The sequence below is a fragment of the Populus euphratica genome, unplaced genomic scaffold (genome assembly GCF_000495115.2).
Source record: "Populus euphratica unplaced genomic scaffold, PopEup_1.0 scaffold37.1, whole genome shotgun sequence".
In the NCBI taxonomy this organism is placed as follows: Eukaryota; Viridiplantae; Streptophyta; class Magnoliopsida; order Malpighiales; family Salicaceae; genus Populus; species Populus euphratica.
The window spans coordinates 1071127-1083734 of NW_011499909.1; the positions used below are offsets into that span (position 1 = coordinate 1071127).

Sequence of the window (12608 nt, forward strand, 5' to 3'; positions counted from 1 at the left end):
TTATCCTAAAATAATATATGTGATATTATTCATGGAAAAATTGATATTTTTTCATTTATAAATTTTTTAGGTTTTTCTATAAATATAATGCCATGCCTTTTATTTTCTAAGTAATACACGTCACAATACAAAACACTTGAAAAAATATAAAAGAAAAGAGTTAGCACTCAAATATATAACAACTAATCTCTCTCAAAAGGGTTTAGGAGTTTCTTACAGGTGATTTGTGTATATTATTGTTAAAAGCTGGATATTTAGATGACTTGTGATTTACGACAATGTAGTCTTGAAGCAATTGTTTAAAGCTGAAAAACACATCTTATTTTTAAATCATCTTCATATAAATCTTAACCAATCATGGATCTATTTAATAGGATATTTAGAATCCTGATAATTTTTTAAATTTATTATTTTCACCACATATTTATGTTTTAGAAAACCTAACATATAGATATAATCATCTACTAATATGTGCAATTCAAATATATACAAATAATATTCACAATCATTGATGCATAAGCTTAAGGTAACTTTCATGTTGTCCTTTTCTTACTCTGTCCTTTATTTATATTCTCATTTGTACCCTTGTTAGGCATCATCTAAATGGCTAATTTTGATGAATAAAAAGTCTACTATTATCCAAATAATAATAATAATAATCAGATAGCAACTACAACAATGCTCATTTACTTAGCAATGGTGTGAGTCCTTTCTAATCGAAGTTCCCATGCAGTGTAGTTGTCACTCATAACTTTATATCAATTTTTGTGCCTGATTGGAGCATAAGTATTCCGTCCAACCTCAAAAGCCATTGTCCATTTTTGACCTGTTGCGACCTCGACAACAAGTGGGAAACAAATTTTGCGATCAGAAGTTGACTGCAGTACTTAAACCTGGGAAACTGAAGTTTCTATTTTGTTTGAAAAACAATGAAATGGAACTTCCTAGTTTTCAGAGCTGTCATTCGGCATCTGAGGAGACTCTGCCCCTCAGTGATCATGCACGTTCCAAATTTGACCAAAATTTACCTCAAAAAAGGGAGCGACTACTATTAGCTACATAAATGTATAGATATTGGAGTTCGGCTAATTTTTCCTTTTTTTGGTGATAGGTCAAATATTTGACTCGAAGAGACTGATGATCCTGTAGCAATAATAGCGCCAATATCCATTGAGATGATGGAGTTTCTTGATCGACATCATGTGTGTCAATTGAGATGGATCATGAGGCCGGGCCATGATGAGTTCTTTTTTCCTCTATTTTATTAATTCTTGTAAGTAGGTCTTCCTAGTGATTGTTTTAGTCGAAAAAGCATGCCAATCTATATGTACGCCTCACATGCAACCCAACATGCCTTCCCCTCATTTGGAGGTCTATGAGTGAGTTCATATTTACCAATTCTCCATGCTTCACAAAATTATAAAATTATGAAAAGATATTAAAGCAAAGCCATTAGCTTTGAAAAGCTGAGAGAAGGATTGTGGAACATATCATTATAATTGGCTCAAATTGGATGCACATGGCTGAGATAATCATATTCCCTTTGTGTTCCACGTAAAAGGCTCCATATATATGCATTACTATAGGCATAGGGTAACATGACCTTTTATACCCGTGCGTATATTTTCTATTTATCAATAAAATAAATACAGCAAGTTTTATGTGTTAGACTTAAACCTACTTACAATACTTATAGTAGAATTGTAAGTTTCGTTTCTTAACAGAGGGTATATACTTTCGCTAGCTAGCTCATGTGCGTGGAGACTATCACGCAGGGTTTACGAAGACTCTATGATCCCTTTTTAACACTTCATTAATGGAACGACTTGCGATAAATTAAAAGAAGAAGAAGTTATACTGCTATCTATATATGTATTCGGCAATAAATTATGAAAAAGAGAAAAAGACTAGGAAAAATAAAGCGATCTAATTGTGTTGGGATGATGAGTTCTAACTACCGAATGATAATGGGATTGATAGCTTGATTTGCTTCCATGTATTGAGCAATCATATGGTGCAGGGTTGGTCTTTGCGAGACCTTTTGCGGTTTGAATAAAGTACTTCTTCAAAGGCATGCACTCTCTAATGATCATAATAATAACAATGTATAATTATACAAGTCATTTTTTTAGTACAATCCATGATCAGTCCCTGATTCAGTGATTTAATTAAGCAAGACCCTTAATCTCTTTCTCTCTCTTGAGTTCACATGTGAGGAACTTTTATTTAGATATGCCAATATTATAACTAATGATATAATTAAGGAAATTAATCAAGTCCAATTAGATAGAACTTTAGGAGAAGATGAACTTGCAAGAAAAGTACTTATTCAATGTGAGAGCCAATGATTGTTACGAAGCCATGCCCATTATTACATACTTCATTGGGTAGGGATGATCGATAGCGACTAAAAAAACATTTCTCTTGATCGATTGGCGCCCCATCTCAGAAATCTAGCTAGTTAACACGCCAATTTCATGCTTTGCTTAGCTAAAAAGTTACAAATATGGAAATATATAAAACATTTCTGAGTTAATTAATATTAGCCTTAGTATTTAACATCATGAAATAGAGAAAATAAGAACTAACCAATATGTATGGTAAAAAAACAAAACAAAAGAAACTAACCAATATCAATCCCGTTTGATATTCGAAAATCAAAATGTTTTGCAAATGAAAGTTCTAGCTTTTAACTGGCTGGATAAGAATAATTAATAGTTAAAAAAAATGAAAAAGTAGTCACAATATAATTATAGTATTATTATCCATTAATTTGAATTGAGATCGATAAATAAATCAAAAGGATAAACATCGTGTATGTGTGTGAAAGTACATATTTATCTAAACTAGGTTCAAATAATCAATATTAGAAGAACATGAAGGTGAATTTATTATTTTGAATGCAATTGCTTGATGCGAGGATGCATCTTTGAGATTGCTCGTGAACAAGAAAACTTGGTTTCTTTTAATTGATATACAAATTTATACACATACATGTTTATAGTCTTGCACTGTGTTGCAGGTTAACTCAAATTATTTTAAATTAATAAAAAATATTTAAATTATTAAAAAATATTTAATATTGTAATTAAACTCGATTGAAGAGATCAATCTTGAAATTTCTCAACTCAATTCTTTATCTAGCATGAGTTTAAAATAAAATTGTATGAAAATTATTCTAATATGACTTAATTGATTTGGATGAATAAAAAACAACAGGCTGATTGGTCAAAAAAGTCTAAACATAAAATTGAGAAAAACATAATGAAATTGACAAAAAAAAACATCTCGACCCAATTCATTACCTTACTCAAGTTTAAATTTAAATCGTGTACGTAAGAGTTTTCTTGACATGACCCAGTTCACCTAACCGATCGAAAACCAACCTGACTAAGCAATAAAAGAATTATGAGGACAAAATTGAGAAAATAAAGGACATAATTGACAAATCGGATTTTATTTCTTATCTAGTCCATATTTAAAATTAAATCATGTGAGACTTAACTCAACATGATTTATTCGACTCGAGCGACCAATAGAAAAATAAAAGTATGAAAATGAGAAAAAATGAAGTAATTGAAAGAAAAAAAGACAAATAAAAAGGAGAAAAAAAACAATGAAGTAAGTGTACTCAACTTCTTTAGGTACATAACTACCCTATTATCTTATTTTATGTCACATTTCAGAGTAAAAAGTTTTTTAAGCATAAAAAAATATAGGTATTGGTAATATGTCTTTTAAAAAAGAAATAGATTTTGACCATGAATTGAATGATATTTTTATCTAATTTTGAGATGGAAACATATTGGAACTACATGGGTTAACTTGAGGATAATCTTGAATTTTTTTTTAAAAAAACTCAATTTTAAATTAACTCAATATTAAATGTTAAAATTATTAAAAAAACAACACTTATTTTCTTTTTTATAAAAAAAACTAAATGAGCTCGAGTCAACAAAGCAAAATCTCAACACAAGTCATGTATGTCATTAAATTCAATAATTTATTATCTCATAAATTATTTTTTATTTGATTATATGATAAGTACATGATAATTATTTTGTATGAAACATTTTTTGTTAAAAAAAACCCTTGTGATATGCGTGTAAGGGGCCTGATGAATCGCTTTAACTTCTTTTTTTATTTCTTTGTCCACCATGATTTTTTTAGAAAAAATCAAATGATGTGTCATATACTTCTTGCAGAATTTAGCAACTAAAGATATCTAAAAAAAGGGGCCTCGGGTTATTTTTTTGCTAAAAGACTTATTTTTAACCAAGTTTTTACTCAAAACACTTTGATTAATTTATTAATAGCCTTAAAAAACAAAACTAACAAAAACAACTAAAAAATAACCAAAAAAACTCTTATGATCATATTTAACTCCTCAAATACGGAGAAAAAATAAAAAATATCTAGGTTAAACTCCCATTGATATTGTCATCTATTATTTTTATGTCCGAAATCATTATTAAAGGTGACTTTTTTTTTTCTACAATGAAATCTAGCGAGCCTCATTTTCTCTCTGTTTTTTTTAAGAAAAACTAAAAATTAAGAAAATGAAGTCTAGTGTTAAAATTGAATTTCTAACAATTAAAAGGATTAACCTTCTAATAAATAAAAAAGATAGGAAACTAAAATAAATTTTGCAAATGAAATCCGAGACTATTGTTTATTTTATCTGTCACTTTTTACTTTGATTTTTTATCTTTTAATCCAACACTTTATTAAAAAAAAAAAGCAATTTGATATTTGAGTTAAAAAAATGCTCAATTGCATTAAAAAAATGAGTTTCAAGTTAAGAATTAAATAAAAAAATGGACTATTCTAATCCATATTGTAAATACAAGAGAGAGCACAATGCAAATACTATAATAAAAACACCTCAAAACTTGGGTTTTTTTTTTTTTAATAGAATAGATATCCAAATCATTTTATACACACATATATCCCTAAATAAATAAAAAGTATTTAGTAATATAACGCACATTTAAATTAAGGACACTCATAGTGTTAATTGAAAAGAAAATCTGACTTTCCACATAAAAATCCGCCTTGAAAATTAACCAGGTGAGGAGGCAAGTGTGAAGTGAATAGTAACATTAAGTAATAGATTAAACCGACTTTCATATTAAGTAATTAGCATTGATGATAAGGATCCGGTGAAATTCATTAAATTACAGGAATTCCATGCACCAGGCATGAAGGGGCCCACTCTTAGATTATTAGCAAGCATGGATTGAAGTCATCAATTATTATCATCATTTGGTAACGGAGGATATATTATTATTAATAATTTAATACCGGTATATAGTAATGTATGTATGTATGTATGAGGGGCAACTATGGTGATTAAATACAGCTCTCTCTCTTTTTTCTGGTGAAATAAGAAAGGTTGATGGCACAGGCAGAGTCTCTTCTAATTCCTTATTTATACCGCCAACATGCAACGCTCGATAAACAAGCCCTCCAATTTATTCATTCTTCTCTTCATCATCTCTATCTAATCTTCTTGCACAAGAAGAGAAGCGCTACTCTCTCTCTCTACACAGAATCTCCCTTTAATCTTAGCACAAAACCTTATCTAAACCGACTTATATATCTTTTTTTATTTATCATGGATTTTACTTACTCGACAAAAACCAACTCAACACCCTCTCCTTCGAAGACCAAAAGAAAGCAGCAGCAGCAGCAGCACCAGAACCAACAAGAACAACAAGAAGTAAGGTTCTTAGGGGTAAGGAGAAGGCCATGGGGTAGATATGCTGCAGAAATAAGAGACCCTTCAACAAAAGAGAGGCACTGGCTTGGTACTTTTGACACAGCTGAGGAAGCTGCCTTGGCTTATGACCGTGCAGCCAGGTCCATGCGGGGCTCCAAAGCACGCACCAACTTTGTCTACTCAGACATGCCTCCTGCCTCCTCTGTCACTTCCATTATCTCACCAGACGAGTCACAACATGACAATTCGGCCCTCTTTTCTCCTCCTCCACAACACAATTCTCATCAAAATGACACCAGCTACCAGCAGCTCTACTTCTCTCAGGATCAGCATCCCTTCAATGCTCATGCTTATGGTAAAAGTAATAGCAACTGGTTAGCAGGTGGAGCAGGCTGGGTTCAAGGATTTGGAGCTGGAGCTGGATATGGGCCTTGTGGGTCCAATGAGCCCAACAGTGCTGGCAGTCTGGATGTCGCCAGTGGGCTAAACTATCTCTCTAACACGGACAACATTGAGCTCCCGCCTTTGCCTCCTGATGTCAACTCTAGCTGTAATGGGTGTGATATGGGTCGTGAATTTTGGAATGACACAGGGTTTCTCGGGTTTCCAGAGGAACAGATAGATGATGTGAATGGGCTTGAAGTTAGTGGGTCAATATTGGGCTTTGCTTCCAATGACTTTGGGCTGCATGGCTCGTTATTTGGGATCGTGCCATCGGTATCGAATACGGTCACAGACGGGTTTGATTTGGGCTCATCATCTACCTTTTATTTTTAACTACTATAGCAGCGCGCGCGCACAAATTTATAAACCTACCTATCATAAAAATAATCAATGTTTTGGGGGTTGATGGTGTTTTTTTTACCTTAAAGTTTCTTGTCTGTTGTTATCTTGCGTTGAGAATGTTAACGGTGTTAGATAGCCTCTTGCATCCATGAAGCATTGATCTTGATCAATTTGTATGCGATATTCTGGAATATTGTAAATGTAAATCGACTTGCTTCGTATGAATGCAATTATTCCATTGCTGCATATAACCTTTTTGTAAGTGTATTGTTTTGATTATAAAAGTTGTATTTCGTCTCAATTTCTCATGCGAAGTCAGTCAACTGGATGGAAACACTAACTAATATTAGAAATTATGAATGAATAGCCAGCCAGTCTTCGTGTATTGTGCTCCACAATTTTAGTTATCTCTGTCGCTTTGGGTCCTACAAGTCTCAGCTACGTGCATGTGCGACAAGGTTTTTTTTTTTTTTTGGGGGTAATAAATGTGGAATTGGAGACTACGGCCAAATCGTTTGTTTTATTTTTATTTTTTAGTTTTAAAATATATTTTCAATATAGTGATATTAAAAATTAAAAAAATTATTGTAATGTATTTTCAAATAAAAAAAACTTTACAGAACAATTTACACCACAATTCTAAACCCAAAATATCATAACAAAAGAGATTCCATAACATCAAAATATTAAGAGGAAGTAAAGCTTGTTGCAATTTGCCAATAATCAGATGATGAAAATGGGGCTCCAAAGCTAGATGGCGCGATTCTGACAAACTCCATGACGTGGGCAATTATGCTACTCTTCTTCTCTTCTTCTTCTTCTTATTATTATTATTATCTGACGCGTTCATAGTGGTTATGTCAGTCTTGTCATCGCCATTATAGAAACGCAAACTCAGTTATGGAAAAACTGTAACCCTGGAGTTTACCAGGAAATTTCTGTCAGCTGGTGAGAGGCTTTGGATTTTTTATTCTAATATTGTCGCCGACGTTTTCATCCCTTTTGTACGTGGTCTCTGCTAATGGGTTGGATGGAGTGCATCGTTATTAAATTCGGTCCGGTTGATGTGTTTGACAATATTTTTTATATTTTTATATTGATTTTTTCTTGTCTTGATCATATATAATTTTTTTATATACAAATAGCACGTCATGTAGCTGGTGGAAAAATGGGAAAATATTTGAACGGTATGTTGTTCAAAGATGGGAAAATTATAAGGTTTATAATATTTGATACCTTAGCAAAAGTACCTCTTCCATTCCAAGCTGCGGCTGCCTTCGCCACTAAAAAATAGGCGTCTGGTTCTTGGACATTTCGCGGTAAAGTACCCTTCACCTCTAACGATGTGCACTCGCTCCTGTCATGGGGCCTGTGAAAACTTTGAGTTTTTATCCCCAGTCAACATACACAAAACGAACGCACCTCTTTGAAGACTAAACCTTTGACATTACCAGTCTTTTATTCAATTTCTGCTCTCTTTCTTCCGTGTAACTGGGGACCAAATGGTTTCACAGTTACTTTATCTGTCTGTTCGCTTCCTTCACGATGACGAAGAAAGGGAATTCCTATAAACTGATCCCGAACTCGTTCTGCTGTTGATATTAAGGCCGGTTTGGCTTGAGCTTCTCATCAGGTCAAAACTTGACCCCCTCTTTTATTTTCCTTTTCTGTTGGATGTGCTTAGTCCTTTTATAGAGTTCTGTTTCATACAACTTTCTGCTTAACTTATTTTGAAGTCACAACCAAGTCTTGTGACTTCAAAATCCTCCGGTTAATGATAGGTATAAACTGCGTGGCTGATTATTCTTTGGCAATAATCAATAGGTACAGACGGCATTATTCATTGCATGATAACCAGAGCAAATATTGTAGCAAATTACTTTGTCAAGTGGCGATAATGGCTCTTCAGGGAGGCTGGCTGACAAAATTTCCCTCGATATCACGCTGCTAAACTGCAGGAATGTTACTCAATCCCTCCCAATCCTAAGTTCTGATCAATACCCCCAAAAGAAGAAAAAATTAAATTCTTTCTTTGCCCCATCATATGGAAACCTGCTAGCTCCACCCTCCACAAATAAGAAATAACTAGGCAATTTGGAAAAGATTTCTTCTGGCTGTGGTGGAAGGCCTTCATGTATCCGAATTTTTGTTCCAAAGCTTCATATTCTGACCTGTCCTGGATTCAGTGGATTTTATAGGTCAGGATGCCAATGGAGAAGCCACTAGTTGTTGATTGAATGGACTGATATAGCAGGAAATCCATAAAACTGGAATCAAATTTGCAAAGAGTCAGCAGTTTCCAACGGATTCTATGGATTTCAGTATTGAAATTGAGGATGTAGGGGTGGCAGTACTGCAGGAATTGTGGAACAAGGTGGCATTTCAAGCAATGGAGATCGTTACCGAAACAAGGGATGTGGTTCTTGAAAAGGACAGCTTGCAAGAATTCTCTAGACGCATCTCAGAGCTAAGCACCCTCCTTCGGGCTTTGGATGCCAAAAAAGTTGAATCAGCAATGGGTTTAGAATCTACAAAAGCTGCATTAGAGACCTTGAATTCTCAGATGAGAGAAGCTGCCAAGATTATCAAAGGCTACAAATCTGGTAGCTGTCTCCGCCTTTTACTTCACTCACACTCAATACGTTTGCAGATGCAAAACTTGTCGAAAGAGATGGCCACGACTATCTCCTCATTCCACCTGGTCAATCTTGATATGTCACTGAACCTGAAAACCATGATCAACCAGATCATCAACAATCTGAGGTCAATCGAATTTCGATCAACAGTTGCAACAGAAACATTAGCTTTTGAGATTGAAAATTCAATATCTCAGAATAGCCGAAACCAAGAGAATTCCATGAAACTTCTTGAGAAGATTGCAGAAGCGGTTGGTGCAAGGGAAAATGCATCCCTAGTGCAAAATGAGCTGGCTCTTCTGAAGCAGGAAAAGGAGGAGATGGAAGATCAAAAGAAGCAGGCGGAGGCATTTCAATTAGCTCAACTGATAGAGTTGTTATACAGCACTGAAACTGTTACAAGGCCGCAAAATGAGGAAATTTCCATGTACCACCAGCAATACCCAATCGACTCATTCATATGCCCGCTGTGCAATGAGATGATGACAGACCCTGTTGCAATTTTCTGTGGCCATAGCTTTGAAAGAAAGGCAATTCAGGACTGCTTCAACAGAGGAGAAAGGAGTTGTCCCACCTGTGGAGAGGAGCTACAATCTTTGGAGCTTACTCCAAATGTAAATCTCCGAAGCTCTATAGATGAGTGGAAGCTAAGAGACTTGGACTTAAAATTTCAAGCTGCAGCCTCAGGAATCAATAACAATGACCGTTCTCGACAAAATAAGGCCTTAGAGAACATGCAATTTCTGATAGAAATTCCCCGTTATGCAATCAAAGTTTCAGAGGGTGGACTTGTTCCAAAATTAGTGGAATTCTTAAAGCACAAGAGACTGGACACCTCGGCAACTCTGAAATGTCTTTACTACCTGGCTAAGCACTGTGATAATCACAAGGTATGCAGAGCTAATATTGACTATCTTGCATTTCAAATTTGACCTGTTGTGTAAATTCCTGCTAGGTGGAATTGCAGGAAGTCATGGTAGAAGCAGGTGTGGTTCGCCGCATTGTTAAGCAGATCTACAGAGGTGAAAAAGGACCAGATGCTATTGCAGTTTTGTTGGAGTTGTCCAAAAAGGAAACTCTTAGAGAAAAAATAGGGGAAACAAAAGATTGCATTCCACTTTTGGTTTCTTTACTCCACAATGACAATCGAGATGTGTCGCAGAAAGCCCAGAGCACGTTGCAGAATCTTTCTTCCAACACCTCCTTTGTAATCAAGATGGCTGAAGCTGGACATTTTCAACCGTTTGTTGCTCGTTTCAACCAAGGTTCTTCTTCTTCTTTCTCTCTCTCTGTTTTTTTTTTTTTTTTAAAGAGACATGCCTGGCATAATACCTTTCTACCACTGTTCCCATGAGTCACTCAACCAATATCATCACGCAGGACCACAAGAAAGCAGAGCATTGATGGCAGCCGGTTTGATAAAGATGCAACTTAAAGAAAATAACATTAAGGACTTGGAAGATGGAAAATTTATACGAAGTCTGATACAGATGCTCTCTTCAAACTCTCCAGCATACAAATCAGTATGCCTCAAATGCGTTAAGAAGCTAATGGTATACCCTCATGTTGTACAGCAGCTTCTATCAGATTCTGTGATGATACCGCTTCTTCTAGGCCTCATCTCATTTGTAGGATCTAGTTCACACTTGAAACAAGAAGCTGGTGAGATCCTTGCTCTATTGGTTGGGGCCTGTCAGCGTCCTGAATTCGAGATGCATCAGGGCCTGCAGGAGCTGCAATCAGAGCATAATGTGAGCCTCTTTATGCAGTTGGTTTTCAATTCTGATCCTGAAACTAAGATTGAGTTCTTGCACCTGCTACTTGAACTTAGCTCTAAATCTCATACAGCTCAAAACCTAATCCGATCAGATCGGGATGCAATTGTTCGACTATTCGCTGCACTGGATGGTGATCAGCGTGAGGTGAAAAGATGGGTACTGAAACTCGTAAGCTGTATTTCAGATAACCACCCTGATGGAGTTCCTCTCCCACCATCTCCTTGGAAAGAAACTGCCATCAACACTTTAGTAGCCATTCTCACTTGTTCACTGGATATTGAAGAAAGGTCCATTGCCGCTGCAATCATCGGCCAGCTTCCCAAGGATGATATCATTATTGATGAAATACTGAAGAAATCAGAAGCATTAAAAGCCATTCGTGAGGTGATATGCACAGAAGAGGAAAATGAGGGAATCCGCGCATCTGCTAATGTAGACTCATCTCTTCTGGAGAATGCTCTAGCGGCACTTTTACATTTTACAGAGCCCACCAAACCGGACCTTCAAAGACAAGTGGGCAAGCTTGAAGTATATCCATCACTAGTTCGAGTCCTCTCCAGTGGCAGCTCACTTGCCAAGAAGCGGACAGCCATTGCACTAGCCCATATATCCCAATCAACCAGCTCCTCAAAGCCTGAAGCAACCCTCATGGCAAAGGAACCCAAGAACTCCATGGCATTGCTACATGTGATGAACCTGTTACCCAGAATGTCCTGGTGCTGCTCAACCTCAACAGTGAACGAAAGTCTATGTGCTGTTCATGGTGATGCCTGTTCACCAAAAGACACCTTCTGCCTTGTCAAGGCAGATGCAGTGAAGCCACTTGTTAGAGCACTGAGCGAGACAGAGGATGGTGTGGCAGAGGCTGCTTTAACAGCACTTGAAACATTGCTAACTGGCCACAACACACAATCCCATGCAACTGCTGCAATTGTAGACAACCAGGGAGTGGTGGGCATTCTACAAGTTCTGGAGAAGGGAAGCTTATCGGCCAAAAGCAAAGCCCTGGATCTCTTCCAGAAAATTATAGAGCACACACAGATCAGTGAACCATTTTTTCAAAAGTCCGAGAGGATCCTCATCCAGCTTCTCCATGAAGATGTACTTAAAAAGAAAGTAGCTCTAGTGCTTAGGCAGATGAGCATCATTCCAGAGCAATCTTCATATTTCTGAATTTACCTCTTTTAAAATTAAATAATGATTAAGTTAGCCTATGAGAACTTAAGATAGCAACAACTAGTAGTAAAATCGTCATATTGACATGCTCTAAAATGTGTGAATTCTCCTCTCTTTTCTTTAAACCACAAAACACATGTAGGAGGAGGTCTTGAACGACTTTTAACTATAGTGTATGGGAACCAACACCAAGCAATTAAACATGTATAATTTGAGTTTTGATATTAATTCGGTACTTTTTGAGGCCATCCATGTGTTAAATGTATTGTAACTACAGGTTCTTAACACTAACCATATATGCATTAATTTCTAGTTTCTCTGAGATTACAGATGATATAAAGTGAGCTAAACTTTCCACTCATAAATAAGCTTTTAAAATAAGAAAACATTACCGAGTATATATTGTGAATGCACAAGGCAACATCAGTAATTTTAAAAAAAAAAAAAACAGAGAGAGAAGGAGAGTACCACTACCAGCTCCTATCAATCCAAAACAGGGGGCGTCGCTGC

General features: G+C 35.8%; 2 protein-coding genes across 4 annotated transcripts; both read left to right on the top strand.

Moving 5' to 3' along the window:
• The first annotated feature begins 5389 nt into the window (after positions 1-5389).
• LOC105133791 (ethylene-responsive transcription factor LEP-like) lies at positions 5390-6652 on the top strand. Its single transcript, XM_011037912.1, has one exon. It carries the CDS (start codon positions 5399-5401, stop codon positions 6497-6499), a length of 1101 nt encoding a protein of 366 aa, XP_011036214.1. The 5' UTR covers positions 5390-5398; the 3' UTR covers positions 6500-6652.
• A 970-nt stretch (positions 6653-7622) lies between these two features.
• LOC105133792 (U-box domain-containing protein 43-like) lies at positions 7623-12372 on the top strand. Of its 3 annotated transcripts, none has more exons than XM_011037914.1 (4): positions 7623-8141; positions 8333-10034; positions 10112-10409; positions 10525-12372. In XM_011037914.1, the coding sequence occupies exons 2-4, from the start codon at positions 8820-8822 to the stop codon at positions 12093-12095; spliced, it is 3084 nt and encodes a 1027-aa protein (XP_011036216.1). In that variant the 5' UTR covers positions 7623-8141; positions 8333-8819; the 3' UTR covers positions 12096-12372. The 3 variants fall into 3 exon arrangements, with proteins under 3 accessions (XP_011036216.1, XP_011036217.1, XP_011036215.1); XM_011037915.1 differs by having other exon boundaries at positions 8339-10034; XM_011037913.1 differs by having other exon boundaries at positions 7623-10034.
• The last annotated feature ends 236 nt before the right edge of the window (positions 12373-12608 follow it).

What these genes read in the sequence shown, in the direction of transcription:
- LOC105133791 (XM_011037912.1), top strand. Translation starts at nt 5,399, where the DNA reads ATGGCACAGGCAGAGTCTCTTCTAATTCCTTATTTATACCGCCAACAT.
- LOC105133792 (XM_011037913.1), top strand. Translation starts at nt 8,820, where the DNA reads ATGGATTTCAGTATTGAAATTGAGGATGTAGGGGTGGCAGTACTGCAG. An exon ending in AGCACTGTGATAATCACAAG is followed by an intron (nt 10,035 to 10,111) that starts GTATGCAGAGCT and finishes GTGGAATTGCAG; the next exon opens with GAAGTCATGGTAGAAGCAGG. An exon ending in TGTTGCTCGTTTCAACCAAG is followed by an intron (nt 10,410 to 10,524) that starts GTTCTTCTTCTT and finishes ATCATCACGCAG; the next exon opens with GACCACAAGAAAGCAGAGCA.